Here is a 24,049-nt window from a genome sequence, read left to right on the forward strand (position 1 = left end):
GAAGGAATAAGTTCGACTAAAGGTGGTTTCACAATAATCATTTAAATGTCAAATGTATTATTCTTTTTCATGTATCTTATCGTACTTAGGAGGCCGCTAATTTCGTGGCAAAACATATATGGCGGAAATAAGTCTGTATTAGCATTGATAATTTATGTCTAAAAATCAAAAATGAATTTTTTTTCCAGTGTATCCTAGATTTAATGTCTGTGCGATAGCTTCTTGGATTTGGAATGATCTAAAAAAATGTGAGGGGAGCGTTTTTTAGCACTTAAAAAATTGAAAAAGTAATAAACAATTAAGAGCACAGATTTTAATTAAAAACAGACCTGCAACTCCTTGTAAAATTTTTACTATTTTGGTTCTCTGAAGGTGACTCTACACGTTATATTCGTGTAGGGCCATCTATTATTTTTGATAATAATTTATCCATTTCAATGGTTGTTGGGGAAACAATATTTTATATATTTTTAAATAAATAAACAATACGTCTTTCAAAATTCGTTTGCATGTCATTAAGATTCATTTTTCTTTGTGTGTATTTCAATTGATTGTCTTTATTAACATTTTGTGGATTATTTGTATAGTGACATTATATAAGTATTTTGACCGTTTTCATTGTACCCCAGTTCATAAACTAATTAGTGTAATTTAATCGTTTTAAGTGTGTTATTATTTTCCGATTTTTTTATGGTATGTACTGAGTTTATTTTAGCGCTTAGGTCTTCTTTATCGTGTTGATTACATTTAGATAGTGTTTAATTGTGATTATAATTGATTAATAACGATATAAAATGTTTTAACATTGCATTTAACTTACATCAAACTAATAATTAATTGTTATTAATAATGTTCATATTAAAATAAATGCTATTTTGTTTCAAATATTGCAATAAATTATTATTTTATTAATATTTGTTATTTTATTTAAAAAATTTCACTTTTTTTACTTTTTAGAAGACAAATACATAAAAATTTAAAAAAAAAAAAGATAAACTGAATAGAAATATTTCAAATAGTACCTAATTCCCGCATTTTTTTTTTAATAGTTCACTGTAAGTGCCTTACTCCAGGGGGCTTTTTGGACAACATTTCATGTACAGTAATTGCCTATCTATTTATGTAATAAATTATAATCTGTAGTTACTTGAGAATTACTTTATTTTATATTTTATGAACAAAATATAATATTTTATTAAAATTACACAAAGATTAAATTAAATAATAGTTCAAATAAAATACAGATCGAAAATCTCTTAGCGATGAAATACTGAAACATTCGTTATTGTTTTGTGAAAACGGAATAAATTCAAAAAAACAAGAGAAATTTACAATATTTAATAAAACCCACGACAATAGCGGTTTATTTTTTTGTAACTCTCTCCAAATTGAACTAATTTTCTTGAAACGTAGCTAAGAACATTCCCTGATAAAAAAGTTCGTTACTGAATAGGAAATTTACAATTCTACCAATCGGAAAGAATATAATTCAATTGGATGAAATTTCCAATTCATTCCAAATCATTCTCATTAAAACCAATTAAAATTTGAATCGGATTTAATAGGAAAAAATTTCCAATTCATTCCGATTGAATTCCGATTCAAATTTCCAATTCCTCTTCTAATAATACCTCCATGGTTCATTATCTTCATGTTTTATTATTGATTCCTTCTGTAATTCTTGTTCAATTTTAATATTTTCATTTTTTATTAAAACTGTTTCAAATTCTTGAATTGTTTCAAGATCCTTTGATTCATTTTCTTCTAACATTTCAATTTTAATTCCTGTTCGTAAGACTTCAGTATGAATTTTTTTATGCCTAGCTAAACTGCTACGATCAGTAAATTTTCTCCCACAAACATTACAAGTAAAAGGTTTTTCTCCAGTATGGATTCGTTTATGTGCGACTAAACTTGCATTTTCAGTAAATTTTTTATCACAAATATCACAAGAATAAGGTTTTTCACCAGTATGAACTCTTTTATGTTTCGTTAAATTACAACGTTCAGCAAACTTTTTCGTACAAATATCACAAGAAAATTGTTTTACGCCGGAATGTAATTGTTTATGACGATTTAATTTGCTATTGTTTATAAATTTTTTATCACAAATATCACATGAAAACGATTTTTCTCCAGTATGAAGTTGTTTATGTGCAACTAAATTACGTAGTTGAGTAAATTTATTGCCACAAACATCACAAGAAAATGGTTTTATTTCACTATGAGTGTGTTTATGTCGAGTTAAATCTCGATTATAAATAAATTTTTTATTACAAATATCACATTGGAAATGTTTTTCACCTGCATGATTTTTTTTATGCCCGATTAAACTACTATAATGTCTAAATTTTTTCTCACAAATATCACAAGAGTATGGTTTTTCTCCGGTATGAATTAGTTTATGTTTCACTAAAATATCATTTCGTATAAATTTCTTGTCACAAAAATCACAATCAAAACGTTTTTCACCGGTATGAATCAATTTATGTTTAGTTAAATTGTTTCGTTCAGTAAATTTTTTGTCACACACATCACAAGAAAATGGTTTTTCTCCAGAATGAATTTGTTTATGTCGATTTAATTTACTATTGCTTGGAAATTTTTTATCACAGATATCGCATAAAACAGATTTTCCTCCAGTATGTGCGATTTCTATTTCATTATTATCTTCAAGTTTTATTATTAATTCAGTATGTAATTCTTGTTTAATTTTAACACTTTCTGGTTCATTTTTGATTAAAACTGTATTAAATTCTTGAATAGTTTCAGGATATATTGATTCATTTTCGTCTAAGATTTCATTTTTAATTTCTAATTCAGTTTCTAACTGTTCAATTTTAATGTCTTCTTTTTTTATGAATTGTGCAAATGAATTATTTGACATTTTAATTTGTTTAAAAGTCCAATTCAGCTACAATTACACATGGATTGGGAGGAATTAATAGTTTTTTCGTGAAAATTTGAAATGCAAACGATCATTAAACGTCAAATTTTTAACCCCAAAGAGATTATGACAAGAGCATACTATGGAGGTTATAGAGAAGGAGAACGGTCGCTATAGAAAATATTGTCTCCAAAATATGGACAAAATAAGTGAGCCGCTGGGATCGCTAAGTTGCCTCATTAAAAGCAGGCTGTTGTGCGCTAATTTCAAATGATCTATCAACGTTTAATATACGTGTATATAATATCATTCAAAGGAAAAAAAAGCAAATCATGAAATTATTATTAATTACTATTATTATTTACTAATGAATAAATTATAAATTATCTATTCTATTTTATAAATTTATCTATACTACTTTATAAATTTGAATGGTACTAACTTCATCTACTTGTACTCATAAACAGGTAACCTCGCAGGTACTACTTACCGACGACAGCGCGGCTGGTGGCTAAAAAATGAACTATAAATTCTACAAATTTTTAGGGACAGGCGCACTAATGCTTTAACGCGTAGCAATCGTTCTCCTTCTTTATAGCCTCCATGGAGCATACAGAGCATGGAGGTTATAAAGTAGGAGAACGATCGCTACGTGCTAAAGCATTAGCGCACCTATCCCTAAAGTAACTTTTGTTCAAATTACGACTTAAATTGGTTGGATTGAGTTTGTCGACTATGGAGGAGTGAGTTGAATTCTTATGTTTTTAGCCCTTGCGTTCAGAAATAGGACACTATTACAGAAAATGGAGATATTTAATATGGTAATTTGAATTTTAGTGAAATAAAGACGCAAGTCCTTTATTTAATATTGTATTTAATGAACACATGTAATTACATAAATTAAAAGTAAAACATAACTTTGTATTCTCAAGTCGAACAGAACATTTGATTAATTAATAATAATTTTGTAAGAAAATAATATGTCATCTCATGACTAAGAAACTAACAACACTCTATATATCCTCCATCTTAGGTTATCGTTCATACCATGAAGGCTATAAAGAAGGAGAACGATCGCTATAGAAAATATTGTCCCCGAAATATGGATAAAATAAGTGATTCGCTGCGATCGCTAAGTTGTATCAATAAAAGCGGGCTGTTGTGCGCTAATTTGAAATGATATATCAATTTGTACATTATGCATGCTAACTTCATCTGCTTGTACTCATAAACAGCTAACTTCGCAGATACTACTAATGATGACAACGCGGCTGGTGGCTGAAAAATGAACTACAAATTCTACAAATTTTCAGGGACAGACGCGCTAATGCTTTAACACGTAGCGATCGTTCTCCTTCTTTATAAACTTCATGGTTCATACACACTTATTGTATAAGGGTGCTTGCTAAAGTTTACACAACAGTGCACACAAATACACTGAGCACACTGTGCACATTGAGCAGAGCGAGTAATGCTTGAGTTTATTCTTTCTAACAAAACTATTGGCGAACGAAATTACCTAGAGATGGCTCTGGTGTGAATGCAATATGGCCGATATAGAGGATTTTCGTTCAAGTTGTCAAAATAAATTTTTGCATTTTTTTTTGTTTATTTGTTTTTTTAACATGGAGAAAGCCCTGGATATTAATATTAGTGATATATTTTATCTACTTGGTGGATCAGTAAGGCCGTTGATGGAAGGAGAGACGCTTTCTCGTTCCAAAAACTTGTTTTTTTGTGGTATCCAATCGAAGCAAAATAATTGTTTATTAATCAAATCTTCATGTTTGCAAACGTCGAACATCACCGAGAAACCTCATGAAATCCAAATCAAAGTGTTTGTAGCCAATGACAACAAAAAAATCGAATGCTATTGTTCTTGCAAAGCGGGCGCTAGAAGCAAGTGCAAGCATGTGTAAATTATTATCACTTCCATAGTGATATAATTGTTTACTTTTGTTTCAATTGACATACCTGAACTAAAGATTTTTATAATTTATATTGTGTTAGAATCATAAACGTTTATTAGTGGACATTCTATTAAATAACGTTGTAATTTAATTTATTCCTTTCAGGTATGTTTTTGTTTGTAAATTTAGTGTAATTCTTTTATATAATTTTGTCAATATATTCCTTTCAGGATTAAATACAATCTCGTTATTTATTCAATAAATTAATAACTTACAAATTAAATTACAATCATTTAAGATGGAAAAATTGTTTGTCCACTTAATAAGAAGAAGCGATGAATATTTTGAATTAGCTGGACTATCCGAAGATAAGCGGTTATGGTTTAGCTTACCAGATGAACATAAAAATTTATATGAACATAAGGTATTATCATCAAAAACCACCATTAAAAGTGCAATTGCTGCTATTAAACCGATTAATGGTTTCCGAAAAATTGGCATTAAATTAGATGAGGATTTGAAAAAAGAATATTTTGATGAAGATGGAAACCTTAGCTACAAAAACTATCCGTTACAGGAATCTGTAGTTTTTTTTGATGTGAGTGAAAAACTCCAAGAAGAAACTTTTTTAATTAAAAGAATCAAGGAATTAGAATTAAAATTAAATGACAAAGATGAGATAAAATTGCAAAATATAGAAAAGAAGTTTGTTCTTGATAAATATGACAAAACACAAAACCCTTCTGAGTGGTTTTCTAAAATTGAAAGTGAATGTGACCGAAATAAAATAAAAAGTGGTACCCAGATGATTGAAGCTTTACGATTTTTTGTCGCTGGATCGGCCAAACACTGGTATGAAGGAAATTTGAAAAAATTTGGTCTAACTAATTGGTCTGAATGGCGAAATTCATTTTTTTCCATTTTTATTGACAAAGGTTGGACAGCTGTCAGAAAAGCATATACCTATAAATACTTAGGCGGCTCATTGATCGATTACGCTTTAACAAAAGAAAATTTATGTTTAGAAGTAGAAAGTGATAGTACTATGAGTTCCAGAATAAACTTGATTGTAATGGGTTTACCATCTCAAGTTCAAGATGAGCTAGATCGCGAAGACATTAACACTATAAAAAAATTATACAATGAACTCCGAAAGCTAGATGGTCAATATAATAAACGTTCGAAAGAAAATAAACCATATGATAATCGGCATGAAAAAACAAAATTAGGAGAATCGACTAAAAAGAAACAAATTGATATACCCTTGAAAAAACCATGCTACATGTGTGAAGCTCTTGGTTGGAAAAATCGATTTCATCCCTCTAACGAATGCCGAAATAAAATACTGTACGCTCAGAAAAAAGAATCTAATTTAATTGAAACGAAATCTGATTCAGAAAATGAGGCTGAAATGATGAAAATAGAAATTGACCGAAATTCTTTAAACTAGAGAGCCCGGATAATTTGATTCCATTAATTCATGTAAACGTAATTATTGATGATAAAATGAAAATAAAAGCAGTGTATGACTCAGGATCTAACGTGAGTCTAATTAATCAAAGAGTTGTAGATGTATTAAAAACAAGTTTGTTAAAGCATAACACTGCATTCAAGACAATTAATGGTTTCAATTTTAGTTCGGCCCGGGCAAACATAAAGCTTAAAATTGGAAATATTACAAACAATTTGAATACTTTTGTAGTTAAAAATTCAGAATTTTCTTATGACCTGTTACTAGGTTTAGATGCTATTAAAAAATTTAAACTAATTCAAGACGAGAATTTAAACATATACCAAAAACCTAAAAATGATGAGATGCTCCAAATAAGAAGTAATCAAAATCAGAAGAAATCTTGTGAAATTTCTAACAAAATAATTACAAATGAAAATAAAGAAGATAAAGAAAATGTAAAGAAAGAAGATAATATAGATGTAAAGAAAGAAGATAATAAAGATGTCAATAAAGAAGATAATAGAGATGTAAAGAGAGAAGATAATAGAGATGTAAAGAAAGAAGATAATAAAGATGTTAAAAATTTTAATAAAGAAGGTAAAATCAATGATAATGAAAAAGAAGAGAAAAACACTGAAAATATTAGAATTTACCATCAAGAAGAAACTAATGAAAATCAGTTCAAACCTAAATTAGATCACATAGATGGATATGAAAAAAAAGTAGAACTTTTAAATATTATTGAAAATCACAAGAAAATTTTTGCCAAAAATAAATTTGATGTCGGTAAAGTAAAGTCTAGAGAGGCCGAAATAAAGTTAATGAGAGATGAATATGTTACGGCCCGCCCTTATAAATGTTCTATACCAGATGAACGTGAAATCAAAGATCAAGTACAGAAGTTACTAGCATCCGATCTAATAGAGGAATCTGATTCACCGTTCGCATCACCGGTAACACTCGCATATAAAAAAGAAGATGGAAGAAAATCAAGGCTTTGCATCGATTTTAGAAACTTAAATAAAATAACTATCCCAGAGTGCTACCCATTTCCAACAATAAATGATATAACGGAAAAAGTTTCGAAATGTAAATACTTTACTGTTGTTGATATAAACTCCGCTTTTTGGTGTATTAGGTTAAAAGAAAAGGACCGTGAGAAAACTTCTTTCGTTACAAAGTACGGGAAATTTATGTTCAAAGTATTACCTTTTGGATTGAAAAATGCTCCTGCAATCTTTCAACGCATACTTTCAAATATTATAAGACGAAATAACCTAGATGAGTTTTGCGTCAACTACATGGATGACTGTCTTATTTTCTCACGCAATTGGAAAGATCACATGCAACATATCTCAAGATTTCTTGAAGTAATAGGAGAAGAAGGATTTAAATTAAAGCTCGAAAAGTGTAAATTTGCAGCCCAATCGGTTAAGTATCTTGGCCATTACATTGAAGAAAATAAAATATCACCAGCACAAGAAAATTTAAAGGCAATAAAAAATTTGAAAAGACCTACAGATAAATCTGGGGTTCGAAGTGTTCTAGGAACAATAAATTACTTTATAAAATATATCGATCATAGTGCTCAAAAATTTGAGCCCCTTCACAGATTGCTGAAAAAAAATACTGAATTTATTTGGACGGAAGAATGTGAACGCAGCTTCTCCATGATCAAAGAATATCTGTGTTCCCGTCCAATTTTATCAATTTATGATGTCGAAAAAGATGTTTACATTGACACAGACGCTAGTCAAAAAGGACTTGGAGCGACTTTGAGGCAACCACAGTCAGATGGTCTATTACACCCTGTAGCTTATTTTTCTAGAAAACTGTCAGAAAGAGAAAAGAAAATGGAAACGATTCATTTAGAATGCAAGGCGATAAAAGAAGCCATTAAATACTGGAAATACTATCTTATTGGACGAAAGTTTTTCGTTTGTAGTGACCATAAACCATTGGAAAACTTAAGAACAAAGTCACGAACTGATGAGATTCTTGGCGATCTGGTCCACTACTTGTCACAATTTAATTTCCAGATAATATATAAAAAAGGAAAAGAAAATATTATCGCTGATTTACTATCACGGCAACCAGTTTTAGAATATTTCGAAAATGAAGATGTCATTCAAGTGGTCAATTTAATAGAATTGTCTGAAATAAAGAGGGATCAATATGAAAATCAAAGAGAACTTACAACTGCAAAGGGAACTGAGCGTAGACACGATATTATATTTAAGATGTTAAAAGGAAGAAAGCGGATTTTTGTATCGGAAAAGTTAGGCCTTGAAATAATTAACAAGTTGCACAATCACTATGGTCACATTGGTGTTGCACAAATGAGAAACAAAATACGACAACACTACTATTTCAAAAATTTAGATAAACTTATCATTGACTTTTGTAAAGGCTGTGTGACATGTAGGCAAAGTAAAACTCGCCGAGGAAGATTGATTGGGAAATTGTCAAGAATTGGACCTGCAACAGAACCCTATGAAATATTGTCCATAGATACAGTGGGTGGTTTTGCCGGAAATAAGTCTATAAAGAAATTTATGCACATACTAGTGGATCATTTTAGCAGGTATGCTTGGATTTCTACTACAAAAAGCCAATGCGCAAAAGATTTTATAAATCTTATACATCCGATCGCTAAAAATAATAAAATAAAGTTGATTCTTGCCGATCAATATACTGGACTAAATTCCGTAGAACTCAAAAATTACCTAAATAGAAGAGGTATCCAACTTGTTTTTACAAGCATAGATTGTGCAAGTTCAAATGGTCTCAACGAACGTTTAAATCAAACTCTAGTTAATAGAATTAGGTGTAAAATTATTGATGGAGATAAACGAGCATGGCCTACGATTGCTGCTGAATGTGTTGAAAATTATAACTCAACGATTCATAGCTCTACTAACTATGAGCCACAATATCTGCTCCTAGGCAAGAAATCAAACATTTCGCCAATATATGAACCACCTAGTGATTTAGCTGAAGACCGCCAGCAAGCTCTCATTAATTCATCCAGAAGTTTTATGGAAAATAAAAAAAGAGTTGACAAAAATCGAACAACTTTTCAATTTGAAATTGGAGATCTTGTGTACGTAGAGAATGGGAACAAATTAAATCGCAATAAAATGGACAAAGTTCGCCTTGGGCCTTTTAAAATATTAAGCCGGATTTCATCTTCGTTTTATGAAGTTGATTGTGGCAAGAAAAGAAGTGAATCAAATTATTTTCATAGCAGTAAGCTGTCACCTTTTACTTCGCAAAAAATGACTTCGGGGGGGAAGGTGTAAATTATTATCACTTCCATAGTGATATAATTGTTTACTTTTGTTTCAATTGACATACCTGAACTAAAGATTTTTATAATTTATATTGTGTTAGAATCATAAACGTTTATTAGTGGACATTCTATTAAATAACGTTGTAATTTAATTTATTCCTTTCAGGTATGTTTTTGTTTGTAAATTTAGTGTAATTCTTTTATATAATTTTGTCAATATATTCCTTTCAGGATTAAATACAATCTCGTTATTTATTCAATAAATTAATAACTTACACATGTTTTTGCGACATTGTGCGACAACTGACGCCTGTAGATCTTGTTTTCCCACACTGGGGAACACCACAACGTTTTTCATTTTTGATAATTTCCATCTCAACAACAAAAACATTCAGCACTTGTGTAGCTGTCAAAAACTCAAAATCCTCTATAATAGTTTCACTAGTCCTCGCTGCGCGGCGCCACCGTATCTTGCGATCGCGAATTTCACCAAAAAGAAAAACTCTTTTCAATATCATAAATTAAATTAAACATTTGTCAAGTAGTAGATACCGTTTTATGTGGAAATCGTTGAATGGAACAACGTCTCCTCTTCTAATAATACCTCCATGGTATACTATTCATTCGTTCTGTAATTCTTGTTCGATTTTAATATTTTCATTTTTAATAAAAACGGTATTAAATTCTTGGATTGTTTCAAGATTCATTGATTCACATTCTTCTAACATTTCAATTTTAATTTCTGTTTGTAAATCTTCAGAATGTATTTTTTTATGTTTATTTAAATTACCACTTCCAGTAAATTTTTTATCACAAACATCGCAAGAATAAGGTTTTTCACCAGTATGAACTCTTTTATGTTTAATTAAATTACCACTTCCAGTAAATTTTTTGTCACAAACATTACAAGAAAAAGGTTTTTCTCCCGAATGAACTCTTTTATGTTTAGTTAAATTGCAACGTTCAGTAAATTCTTTGTCACAAACATCACAAGAAAAAAGTTTTACTCCAGCATGAATTCTTTTATGTTTATTTAAATTGCTACTTTGAGTAAATTTTTTGTCACAAATATCACAAGAATAAAATTTTTTCCCAGTATGAACTCGTTTATGTTTAGTGAAATTGCTAAGTTCGTTAAATTTTTCGTCACAAGCATCATTAGAAAAATGTTTTTTCTCCGAATAAGCTTGTTTATGATGATTTAATTTATGTCGGGCTAAATTGCTACGTTGAATAAATTTTTTCTCACAAATATCACAAGAGTATGGTTTTTCCCCAGTATGAACTAATTTATGTTTAACTAAATAATCTTTAAATGTAAATTTTTTGTCACAAACATCACAAGAAAAAGGTTTTTCTCCAGCATGAACTCGTTTATGATTTACTAAATTATTTCGAAATGTAAATTTTTTCTCACAAATATCACAAGTAAAACGCTTTTCTCCGGTATGAACTAGTTTATGTGTAGCTAAACTGCTACCTTGAGTAAATTTTTTTTCACAAACATCACAAGAAAATGGTTTTTCTCCAGAATGAACTCGTTTATGATTAACTAAATTATCTCGAACTGTAAATCTTTTGTCACAAATATCACAAGCAAAACGTTTTTCTCCGGTATGAAGTAGTTTATGTTTAGCTAAAGTGCTACTTTGAGAAAATTTTTTGTCACAAACATCACAAGTAAAACGTTTTTCTCCGGTATGAAGTAGTTTATGTTTAGCTAAACTGCTACTTTGAGTAAATTTTTTTTCACAAACATCACAAGAAAATGGTTTTTCTCCAGTATGTAATAGTTTATGTTTAACTAAAATATCATTTCGTGTGAATTTCTTGTCACAAAAATCACAGTCAAAACGTTTTTCTCCGGTATGAGTTAATTTATGTCTAATTAAATATTCTTTGGATGTGAAATTTTTATTACAAACATCACAAGAAAACGGTTTTTCCCCATTATGAACTCGTTTATGATTAACTAAATTATTTCGAACTGTAAATCTTTTATCACAAACATCACAAGCAAAACGTTTTTCTCCGGTATGCACTCGTGTATGTATAGCTAAACCGCTACTATGAGTAAATTTTTTGTCACAAACATCACAAGAAAATGGTTTTTCTCCCGTATGAGTTCGTTTATGACTAATTAAATCATTATTGTAAATAAATTTTTTATCACAAACATCACATGCATAAGGTTTTTCTCCAGTATGAATTAATTTATGATTAACTAAATGGTAAAGTTTAGTAAATTTTTTGTCACAAACATCACAAGAAAATGGTTTTTCCCCAGTATGAACTCTTTTATGTGCAACTAAAACGTAACGTTCAGTAAATTTTTTGTCACAAACATCACAAGTAAAACGTTTTTCAGTATGAGCTCGTTTATGATTAACTAAACTACAACGCTCTGTAAATTCTTTGTGACATATATCACAAGTAAAAAGTTTTTCTTTTGCTTCATTATCTTCAAGTTTTATTATTAATTCGGTCTGTAATTCTTGTTCAATCTTAATATTTTCATTTTTGATTAATACTGTATTAAATTCATGAATATCTTCATGATTCATTGAATCATTTTCTTCACTTATTTCGTTTTTAATTTCTAATCCAGTTTCCAACTGCTCAACTTTAATGTCTTCTATTTGTGCAAATGAATCAGTTGCCATTTTTATATTTAACGAATTAGGAGGAATTACTACTTTTTACGAATACGTGAAAGTGTTAATCGAAAACGAAAATTCATATTTTAAACATAACCCCAAAAAGATTATGATTGTGCTGTAAAAGTTAGAGCTTCTCACGGCAGGATGAATTGGGCTGATACACACTAAGACAAGCGTAAGGTGGAAGGTTAAAAATTTGTTGATGGTTTCATATATAGTGCCGGGATTATAATCATAAATAAATAATCAAGAACGTAAATAGAAAAATTATTATTTTATTAACTATTAATTTTTTATTACACAGCAACATTTGATGTTAATATTTTTACCAGGCTCTATTTAGGTATTAGGCTTTCAATTTTTAAAAAACCTCAATCTCCTATTTTAAATTTATGTAGGGTAGAGATAAAAAGAATGCTGCAGCAAAAGTGTAAGTTTTAAAAGAAAGTAATAAGATAAGTCTAAGCAAGTTGTTAGAGAAGGATAGAAAAGTTCACATCAAACACAAAGTAATAAGAGTAAGATAAAGATCTAAACAAGTTGATAGAGAAGTTTACATTGATCATCTTTTGCTACATAAGCGCCATTCTGGTCAATTTTAGAACTGTTATTTTTCTGGGTCAAATCCATCATGGTGGCGGTCTGGAAATGTCAAAACAAAGTGTTGTAGTCATACTTGACAAAATTGTAGATTCGTAAGAAAAACTTTAAAGGGATACGTGATAAGTATTTTTTTAAATCAAAATGCGAATAAGTTTTATGCTAAACATTTTGTGATATGAAAATTCGACATTCAATGCCCCCTATATTCAATGTATACTTTTTTGATAAATGTTCCTAGCTGACCCAAGCAATTACCTCAGATTTTGGCACATCTCTTACTGTACGGAAACATAGGCGATGCCCAGTCTATGTACTTAATGTTCTAAGATAAATGCCTATTAGTTCTGTCTTTTTCTCTGCCCACGAAGATATATAAAAGGACATGAAACTTAAGTGGGGAGAGTAGGACAAAAAAGGCGCCTATTTGTGCAAGATCTGGTCGTTGCGTACTTTGTACTGCGAATCAGGCTGTCTGTTTTTAATTTTTATATTTTATTTTAGTCAAGTAAAAGTGATTGAAAACAATTTCAATATTTTTCAATCACTTAGACAGACCGATGACTAGACCTCATCCAAATAGGCGCCATAAATTCATAACGGGCGCTTCTAGCTCGGCATAGATAGTTTCACGCCCTTAATATATATTTTCTTGATTTTCTATATCTTACATCTCTATAGTTTTTATACCATGTTTATGAAATATACATGGTATATTAAGTTTAATCCTAAGTTTGTAACGCTTAAAACTATTGATGCTACGAAAAAAATTTGGTTTAGGTGTTCATAGAATCACCTAATTAGTCCATTTCCGTCTGTCTGTCTGTCGTCTATCGTCTGTCCGTCTGTCATCACGATAACTCAAAAACGAAAAGAGATATCAAGCTGAAATTTTTATAGTGTGTTTAGGACGTAAAAAGTCAGGTCGAGTTCGTAAATGAGCAACATAGGTCAATTGGGTCTTGGGTCCGTCGGACCCATCGTGTAAAGCGTTAAAGATAGAACAAATGTTTAAATGTAAAAATGTTCCTTATAAAAAAATAAACAACTTTTGTTTGAAACATTTTCTTGTAAACATCACTGTTTACCCACGAGGGTGCTAATTAGGTGAAAATTTTATAGTATATATTAATATGGGAATATCAGTTATGTGTGTGTGGCTATTGTGAGAGTGGATATCTTTCTTTATTTGCGTGACGTCAAAAAACAAACGATTGCGTCATCAACACTGTCTATACATGGTATTACAACAATTGACTCAGTCAATTGTTTTCACTTGTTTTCCATGACTTTCAAAGGTTTTCCAAAGATTGACCAATTTATTTATGATTTCGTCTATGTCTAACTAAACTTGTCTTTAGTGTAAATTGTTTATAACAAATTTCACATGAGAAAGGTTTTACGTTCGTTTTTATTTTGGTATGAGTTCGTTTATGCACAAGTAAATTATTAAACCGAAAAAAAATTTTATGGCACACGTCACAAGAGAAAGATTTTTCTCCGGTATGAACTCGTTTATGTCGTACTATACTTTCATGTCGTGAAAATCTTTTATCACAGATATCACAAGAAAATAATTTTTCTCCTGTATGAGTTAGTACATGTTTAATTAAATGTTGACGTGTTATAAACCTTTTTTCACAAAAATCACAAGAATAACGTTTTTCACCTGTGTGAATTCGTCTATGTATCGTTAAAGTTTCACTTCTTGTAAATTTCTTATTACAAACGTCACATGGAAATAGTTTTTCACCAGTATGAATTCGTTTATGACTAACATAACTTTCACGTTGAGAAAATTTTCTTTCACAAAAATCACATGTAAATGGTTTTTCTCCAGTGTGATGGACTCGTTTATGTTTGATTAAATGTTGATGTAACGTAAACTTTTTATCACAATCGTCACAAGCATATGGTTTTTCTCCTGTATGAATACGTTTATGTCTAACTAAACTTTCTCGTCGTGTAAATTTCTTATCACAAATATCACAAGAATGTGATTTTTCATATGTAAAAAGTTCTTCGGGTTCATAAATATCACCCCATTCGAGGTGTATTTCTGGTTCAATTTCTATATTTTCTTCGAATATTTCATCTTTAATGCGTAATAATTCTTGTTCAACCTTAATGTCTTCATTTTTTATTAAAAATGAATAGTTTTCTTCAGTTGTGTGAAGATCATCCAATATATTGTCTTCTATATTTTCATATTGAATTTCTGGGTCCATTTTTAATTCATCAATTTTTATGTTTTCTATTCTAATTAATTGATTAAGAGAATCTAAGAGCTGATATCTATAATTTTTACTTTCTTTACCCATGTAAAATTTATTTATAATTTTATTCAAAATAGTAAACTGACAGTTCTTCAGCTAACCTTTGCCATCTTTAAAGACTTTTATATGATACATATTAAACTACCATAGACTTACATTAATAGACTGACAGGGATGTTATCTTTGAAAATACACTAAATTGTTAACAGAGTGAGAACCACGCCTCAAAGTAGATTGACAAGGATAATAAATGCCAATGCATGGTCATAATACGCATGTCTTAATATACAACATAATATCCTGGCGCGTATTAAAAATAAGATTATACCACTTTTAAATAAAGTTAAAACAATAAATTTTGTACAAATTACCATTTTACCGTTAAAAAAATTTTTTTTTCATAGAATTAACACAAAATTATCTAACAATATTACTCGTTTGAACGTTAAAACAAAATAAATTTGTATGTGCAGTTGTGAATGTGAAATATAAACAGATAATTGATGCAGCTGATTCCGGTCATACTGTTTGAATATTGTATTTTTGTCTTTGTTAATATATTCTGTGAAGCCAGTATATACATACTTGGTATACGCTGGGCTCATCTATTTAAAATATATGATCTAAGGCCTAGGTGTGTCCTTAGTAAAATCCAAAATAACCTAAATAAAAAGCCCTATTCGAACTAAGTAATAACTAAAATAAGAAACAAGAAACTACATAGCCATGCTTTTATTGACTGAGCTATCAGTATTTCAAAATAATAACTATAATATAATAAATATTTGATACAGTTTTAATCAAAAATGAAAATATTAAAATCGAACAAGAATAACAGATCGAATAGGGAATAAAAAGGAAGAAAATGATGAAATAGAAAACTTATTTCTTTTGCTCTTTGTAAAAAACCAAGTACATCTAAATTTACTTTTGTATTTTATTCATGAGATGAAAAATAAAGTATTCTTTTAATTTGTCTTTTTAATCTTTTAGTCTTTAAAGGAGACTTTTTCGAAATTGTTGCATCGTGAAACATGAATATAGATAGGTCAAGATGCAACAATCAGCTAATTTGCTACCAAATTTCGTACGTTTATTTTATTTAAGGGGTAATAATAATAGAAATAAAACAAAAGAGGGGTAGTGCAAGTAGGTCCCTAGCACCTAGACCAAGAGTTCTCAGTGCCTTCCTTGAAAACGTCCTGCCACCCGAAGAGGTCTTCGGGTAGGAGGCGTTTTTAAAGTCAGATGAAGGTGAAGGATTCTGCCGTGGCCAAACACCACATAGAAGGCCTACAGCTTCTCTGTCGGAATCTCTCCCAGGATCTAACGTCCTGCAAATTTCTGCAAGTACAAATAACATGTATGGAGGTTTCAGTATCCTCCATACAGGCTTTAGAAGTAGGATTAAGATCATCATATTGTGAAGGGGATCAACTGTGCTCTAGTAAGTTTTAGGCGAGCACAGTCGAATGGCCTAGCTATCGCGTCAACGAGTCTACTACTTCATTCCCTTTAACGCCAGAGTGACTCGTAACCCAGATCAGTCTGCCTGTGTTGTTCAGTACATAATCTTAGATATTTCCCCCAGGTATTAATCGAAGGAATACCATTTCTGAAAATTATCTCGATATTTTAGACCACTTAAAAATTTAAAATTTTTTGATGAATTTCGATTTTTTTCGGATGTTTTTGTTTTGACGTTAGTACAATCTCTTATTAGTACGGTGCATGAGTTTTATTGGAGGCGTTTTTCATGGTAACGATACACTACTTTATTAATATAATTGTATGGATGGACATATAATTCTATGGGTTACATGTATGGATTTAAAATTAAACTAAATTCATAATCTCTTTGGGGTTTAAATTTTGACATTTCGTTATCGCTAAATTAAACTATTCCCGGGATATCACATTATTAAACTTATAAAATGACCTTAGAGCCCCCTGTTTGTGCCATAATTAATTAGTCTTAGTCTATTAATGTATTTGTTTAAGCATATTTATTACTCGTAAGTCGACGCCTCTCTTGGTCAAAATACGGTACCAAGGCATAAAGTGGTAAGGACCTCTTTCTGCTCCGAAAAACATGTGGCTAACTAATACAATGTTTGAAATAAAACAGAAAATTTAGAAATAAATTTTTTATAATAACAATTTTGTTACATTATGCAACCTTAATTAACAAAAAATTGTCCTAAGCCTAAAAAAGATACCGAATTAATTATGTTCACAACACTAAAAATAATTCGATCCAAACTATAATCGATCCACATTTGAAATATCATTTCGTATTGATTTAAACATTTTATTTGATATCACTTGGGTAATATTTCCATTTACGTCTGGTATGTTCGTATTTTGTCGAATAGCATTCTGAAAGCAAGTTGAAATTTAGATTCGAATAGATTCTGTAATGATTGAAGATATAAAGAGCGTGTTACTTTGTGAGAGGTAAATGATTACTTACGGAGGGAATCGCGAACTAGAGTATCATCTTCGTGAAACAAGGCTGATTGGTTTTTTTATCGCCGCGGCAAAATAACAGTTCTTAGAAAATTAACTTCAGTAATAAAGGCTTTGCTAGGGCAAGATTATCGAACGCCTTGAATGAGCTAACGGAACAAATGAATGTAACCAAATATGACTGTGTTAATTAAAAGTAGTAGCCACACATTGCGTGCTTCGAAGGTTTAAAATATTTGATAATATAAACAAATTATTGTTATTTTTGGAGTCGGTGTCAGCCAAGCTAATATAGCAAACTGTTCTGTTATTTAGGAAAAGTTTTTCTTTTGAAGTCGGTTTTCTTTTTGTTAAAAGTTTTTTATTTTTTTTTATTTTGTGATTTTTAATGAATCTGAAGTGCACTAACTAATTTGTCACTAAAAAAGAATCACCGAAGTGATATTGAGTTATTCGTCCTTTTGTCGTGCATACTTAATGCAAATTTAAGACTTTTATGATTTTCCTATAGATGCCGTTGTCAGAACTGGGCCAAAATGAAATGGGACTAAACGGGAAGCACTAGCTTTCAAACAGATAAAAAAATCATCAAAATCGGTTCACCCAGTCAAAAGTTCGGAGGTAACAAGCATAAAAAAAAACAATACAGTCGAATTGATAACCTCCTCCGTTTTTGTTCGAAGTCGGTTAAAAAATATCATTTTACCTCAATTTTTTGTACAATTTCAACTTCTTTAGTTCCACTAACAAAATTTGTTACATAACATCCATCGGGGCTTCCAATACGACCAACTCTACCTGCACGATGTATATAATCAGCTGTATGCATTGGAAATTCGTAATTTAGTACGTGTTTCACCTAAACCATAAAATTAAACCAAAATTAGCAAATTATTTTGCGCAGGGCATGCGACAGACCAAACTGTGTATAACCACAGCTAGGACATTCGATTGTGATCTCCTGAAACTCACTAGAGCACAGTTTAGAAAAGTGGTAAGTGTCTCTTGACAGGTCACTGCCGATTTAACTACTACCTTCATAACATGGGGATTTTTGATGATCCCACTGGTTGCGAAAGCTTTGAAACTTACCCGTGTAGTATCTAAACCACGTGATCCAATATCCGTACACGATATAACATCATAGAATCCATCTTGAAATTCTTGAAAGGTACCAGATCGTATATGATACGACATATCACCATTTAAATTAATACAATTGATACCATTTGAATTTAAAAACATCGAGATCCAATCGCACGTTGACGATTTATTACTAAATATAATCACTGGTTCTTTTTTTAATTGATTCTCTTTGATTAATTTCAACAAATGTGATGGTTTATCAGATCGTCCTAAACGTATAAATTTTTGTGGTACATGTTCCATCACTGAATGTAAATTATTTAATGTAATTTCTTCTAATGAATCCACTGGAAGTATATCGTTTAATTGTTCTTTCATGTTTGGTGAAATCGTTGCACTTACAAGTGTTAATTGTGTACCTTGTGCATTTGAATTGACGCCACCATATTGTAACTGATAAAAAGGCAATTTTAAATAAAAAGCTTGAATTATTTTTTTATATTTAAAGTTGGACTGAGTCTAAACGCTTAGGCCTGGCAGTGTATCACGACTACTGCAGGAGCTGTCACAGTGGTGACGAGGAGGAGACAATGTCTCATCTTCTCTGTCACTGCCCAGCTCTTGTCATGAAGAGATGGACTTACTTGACCCAGCCTCTCTTTGACGACCTCTCCGACCTAAAGTCAGTCGACGTCAAAGCCCCCCTGCTGTTATTAAACAGCTCCAAATGGTTCATGGAGTAGTAGCCGGGGATGGGACAACCCATTTACGGTATCACAACGGACCCTATGGTCTAAGTGTGTCACACCCCAGGACAGCCACTCTAACCTAACCTAACCTGGACTGAGTCTAAATCAATTCTGAAAATTTTAGGAGGGGGTGCTCGATTATTTATTTGTCGCAGACAACATTGCCAGAACACGAAGCATTTAGTAGACATTTAGCAAACGCATCTTCATTGGAAATATCGAGTGCTACGAGTGAGTTTTTGACGTAATTAGTTTTCGCCAACCCAGACTCTGTCGACCCAGATGTCACGGAATTTAAGGTACAAAATTTAAAAATTTGGATTCCAAAATTTCAATACTCTTTTACACCAAGTGTAAAAGAAGTGTTTCCCTTTTTTCTTAGCGTTTTCATCATGCATCTACGAGATGAATAATTATGCAGAGGTTGTAGGACAACCCTTAACGAAGAAAATTAAATTGTCGTAGCATGTTTCGCTGCCACTCGCGCACGGCCTTTCCGAGGCACCTATTTAAGAATTTTCGCAAATTGTGCGGAAACCTTGGGTGAAAACCAGGAAAATAAATAACTAAATTTGTTTCCTCAGTATGTCTAAATCTAAATAAAATCACATACCCTAAAATGTTTGAGAAAATAATGCAATTTATCGTAGAAGCTATCATCAAGTAAAGTATCCGCTTCATCTAACACAAGATGTCGGCAATTTTCCATACGAAATATTCCGGTAGTTGTTAATTTACTAATAGCACCTAGTGACGCAACCACAATATCCGATTGATTGAATTCTGGATTTAACATCATTTTTTTGGTACGACCACCGATTATAACATTTACATTCAAATTGAAATCCCTTGCAAAATGATTGATGACTTCACCAATTTGATATGTTAATTCACGACTTGGTAGTAAAATAACGGCTAATGGTGAATTCATTGGTCGTTCATCAAATTGTTTCTTCCATGCGATTAATCGTTCAATCATTGGTAACAAATACGCTAACGTTTTTCCACTACCTAATTGTTATTAAAAATTGTTATAAATATAATCCACTCATCTCACAATCTATTTTTTCTAATGTGTAAAATGGGACTCGAAACCGAGACCTTCGGCGCAAATGATCGAGCCATATCCGTCTAAATCAGACGACGGCTCGATACATTTTTTGAAATTTTAAGGTGCTTGGAAAACTGAATCGATTTGACTCGGGATTCTTTGAGTAATCCTGCTTCAACCATGTTAGTTTCTTAAGGTCCTTTTTCACCTCAAAATCACCTAAATAATAATTCTGTTTCAAAAGTTACATATGGTCACGTGCCTGCGTCCTAGGATATTCAAGGTTAAAAAACCTTTTTTTTAGAATACAGTCAAACCTGGGTAAGTGAGAACTGGATAAGTGAGAAAACTCTATAAGTGAGAGTAATAGCCAGGACCCGTCATTTTAAGCTTCCAAAAGCTCTATTAGCGAGACAGAGAACCATTTTTCCCTCATGGACCTCCGTAAGTGAGACTGCTACTTATCAGGGGAGCGAAGCGAGCCTCTTTTAGGTTAAAATGTAACTTTCTGGTGGTAAAATTTACAAAAAAAATACAAAAGATTTAGACATGAAATGAAATGTTGTATATTGTATATAATTAATAAATAATAAAAAATAACAGTATTTTTTATTTATTACAATGTATATATCAATATATATGCAGAGACAGTGGCACCATCTATGAGCTACATCTAATACTAATATATAATTGGCTACATTTAATATTATTTTTAATTGAGTGGCAATCTGTAGATTCTTTCAAGTATTAAAAAACGTCATAATGAAAAATACAAAAAACGTTATAACAAAATTAATTTTTGCAGTTCTACAGTAGAATAACTAAAAAAATTAAGTGATATTAATACAAATAATGAAAAAATTTTAATTATAGTTATTATAATTTAAAAGTTATTAATTAATTGTTATTAAAGCAATAAAATGACACGACATCGTACGTTGACGGGTCGTAAAGGGGGTGATCGTAATCGATAATTAATGGGTGATGATCGGAAATGACGAAAACAAGATCAAGAAGAATTATATCTTTATCGAGATGATATTAATTTTAAAATGTATGCAGAAAATTTTGAGATTGCTCAAAACAATTTGAATTTTGAAGTATGTAATGTATGTCATCGTCGTTGGTTTTGATTTACAAATTAATAAAGATGGGTTTTGTAGTATTTGTCATAAATTTAAAATAAAAAATGAATTGAGTATTTTCACACCGGATAATAACATGGATCCTGGTTTACAACCTGATGTTTTAAAGAAATAAACGTTTGTTGAGGAACAATTAAATTAAAAATATTTGTCAATAATTGAAGTATAATTTTATTTTAGAAATATATATTTTATATGATACCATTCGCGAGCCATTACAAAGTTATACTTTTAGCTAGTTTATATTATTTAGGAGACATATTTACTACATTCGTAATTGGTGTGACTTGTTATTGCTGCGTACCTTTATAAGAGAGAAACGCTACCCATGTACCTGCATTAGCGGGAAACTCGGGTTAGTGAGAAACCTCTATAAGCGAGAATGAGATTGGTGCTCCCTTGAACTCTCGCTTATCCAGGTAGCCCAGGTTTGACTGTATCCCGTTTCCTTTGCCCATAATAGAATTGCAACTTAAAATGCTTGAATTCCTAAAATATTGTTATTTATTTTGACCATACCTGTTTGTGCACCGACTATGCAATTTTTGCCAGTAAATATTATAGGAATTGCTTTCGATTGGATTTTAGTTGGTGTAGTTATGTCCATTGATTTTAAAATATGGCACATATGTTTCGAAATACCCAATTTTTCGAATGTTCTATTATCATCCAGTGTAGTACAATTTTTTGGTCGTGGATATAAGATAAACCAATCCCCAATAGATTTTTTGTGATTCCATCCTTTTGAAGCCAATTTAACTTCAACATTATCACCATAATTTGAATATGAAAGACCTTCGTAAAGATCGAATTCACGTCGTTTACAATTGATTAACTGTCGCGTTGAAGAAATTGTTTTCGTTTTAAGTTCTTGTACTTGAGATAAATGACGAGATGTGTAAAATATTACATCAAGTTTGGAAGTGTTTAAAAATGTTTTGAAAAGTTTTACAGAATTCATTTTCGAGATTTTACGTTTTCAAAAAATATTTACAATAATAATTTTTTTCATCGGGATATAAAATCAAATCGAAAATTTTAACACAAAAATACACCCATAATTTTTGTTGGTCTACTAAAACAATTATTTATTATTTATGTTTCGAAGATATTTTTAATGCCTACTTAAAATTTTATATAATTATTTTTCATTGTTTTGGTTAAAAATTTTATTAACTAACCTAAAATTTTAGTATTTTTATAAACACATGGATTTGACATTCAGGTTTGCCACAATTATATTTTCATCGTTCATGTCGACTTTTATTTTCGTATTACCAACTGCAAATTATGCGTAATAAAAAATTTTGTGTGAACGTCACACAACCTCTGTATCTTGAATAAAATAATATTCTTGGACACAAGAAATAAAAATGTGTGATTATTTAAGGCAAAGGAATTTTAAGTCATCGTGCTCGGGACTCTGATCCAGACGCCACTCATTTGGTTATTTGAAATTCCTTCAAACAACGAATCTAGCCAATTTTGATAGTTTTTATTCATGTTTACTCTGAGAAATGAAAGAGAGATAAATGGTCCTCTCATTAATCACTTTGCCTTAAATTTACAGCCAATTTTCGGTCATCCCAAACAGAGAGAGATTTTGATCTACATAAAATACCTGATTTTCACTTTCAAAATCTCTGTCAGTTTGGTGTGTTCACCAAAGTGATAAAGCCCATCTTTACTGGGACTTTGTGCAGGCATGCGACAGGCCAAGCTTTATATAACCACAGCTAAGCCATTCAAGTGTGCTCAGCTGAAACTCACTAGAACAAAATTGAGAAGAGAGGTATGATTCAAGACACCGTGAATTGAATTACCACCTTCATCACATGGGGATCTCTGATAATTCCACTTGCAGGGCCTGTTTGGAGGATTATTAAACCTCGATACATGTTATATGCACCTGCAGGGTTGGGTTGGGTCAGATTTAGAATGTTTGGGTCCGAAATCTTGGATCCATCAATCCTGGGAGCAATCCCGGTGGAGAAACAGAATATAGTATTTATCATACGTGAGGTACCTATCTTTTTGGCTCTTCCTCCACTAGGATACGCCCAGTTAACGCACCAAAACTTCTAATGTGTCCCGGTGGAGAATCAGTGGGCTTTCTGTGTGGTGAAGCGTTTGGCCTCGAAAGAATCCTATAACTGCATCTTCTTAAAATAACATCTCTTACATGAAGAAGTCTCACCGTTGGATGAGAGATTGTTCTCAAGGAGGACACAGAAGAACTCTTGGTCAAGATGCTGGGGGCCCATTGACGGTACCCCTCTTGTAACGCAAAGTGTTTAATGCGATAATCAACGAATGAAAACTATCAAAATTGGCTGCTAGATTACTTGTTTGAAGCGAATTCTAACAAATGAAAGAGAATTACCTGGATCACATTTTCTGGGCTAAATATCAGCCAAAAAGAGAAAAAATTCAACAACTCGTGTATCATTTCATGTTTATTCATCAACTTT

The 24,049-nt window shown here is 31.1% G+C and overlaps 2 protein-coding genes across 2 annotated transcripts; both read right to left on the bottom strand.

Annotated features, from left to right (window-relative positions):
* Positions 1-1,621: 1,621 nt before the first annotated feature.
* Positions 1,622-15,072, bottom strand: LOC123295213 (zinc finger protein 271-like). The gene is made up of 4 exons (XM_044876469.1): positions 14,127-15,072; positions 10,646-12,234; positions 2,614-2,830; positions 1,622-1,908 (listed from the first exon to the last, which is right to left on the bottom strand). Exons 1-4 carry the CDS (start codon positions 15,028-15,030, stop codon positions 1,622-1,624), a joined length of 2,997 nt encoding a protein of 998 aa, XP_044732404.1. The 5' UTR covers positions 15,031-15,072.
* A 2,185-nt stretch (positions 15,073-17,257) lies between these two features.
* LOC123304939 (probable ATP-dependent RNA helicase DDX28) lies at positions 17,258-22,540 on the bottom strand. Its single transcript, XM_044886494.1, has 5 exons — positions 22,098-22,540; positions 19,996-20,393; positions 18,640-19,086; positions 18,254-18,406; positions 17,258-17,457 (listed from the first exon to the last, which is right to left on the bottom strand). The coding sequence occupies exons 1-5, from the start codon at positions 22,537-22,539 to the stop codon at positions 17,341-17,343; spliced, it is 1,557 nt and encodes a 518-aa protein (XP_044742429.1). The 5' UTR covers position 22,540; the 3' UTR covers positions 17,258-17,340.
* Positions 22,541-24,049: the final 1,509 nt, after the last annotated feature.

This window comes from Chrysoperla carnea, chromosome 1, assembly GCF_905475395.1.
Source record: "Chrysoperla carnea chromosome 1, inChrCarn1.1, whole genome shotgun sequence".
NCBI lineage: Eukaryota > Metazoa > Arthropoda > Insecta > Neuroptera > Chrysopidae > Chrysoperla > Chrysoperla carnea.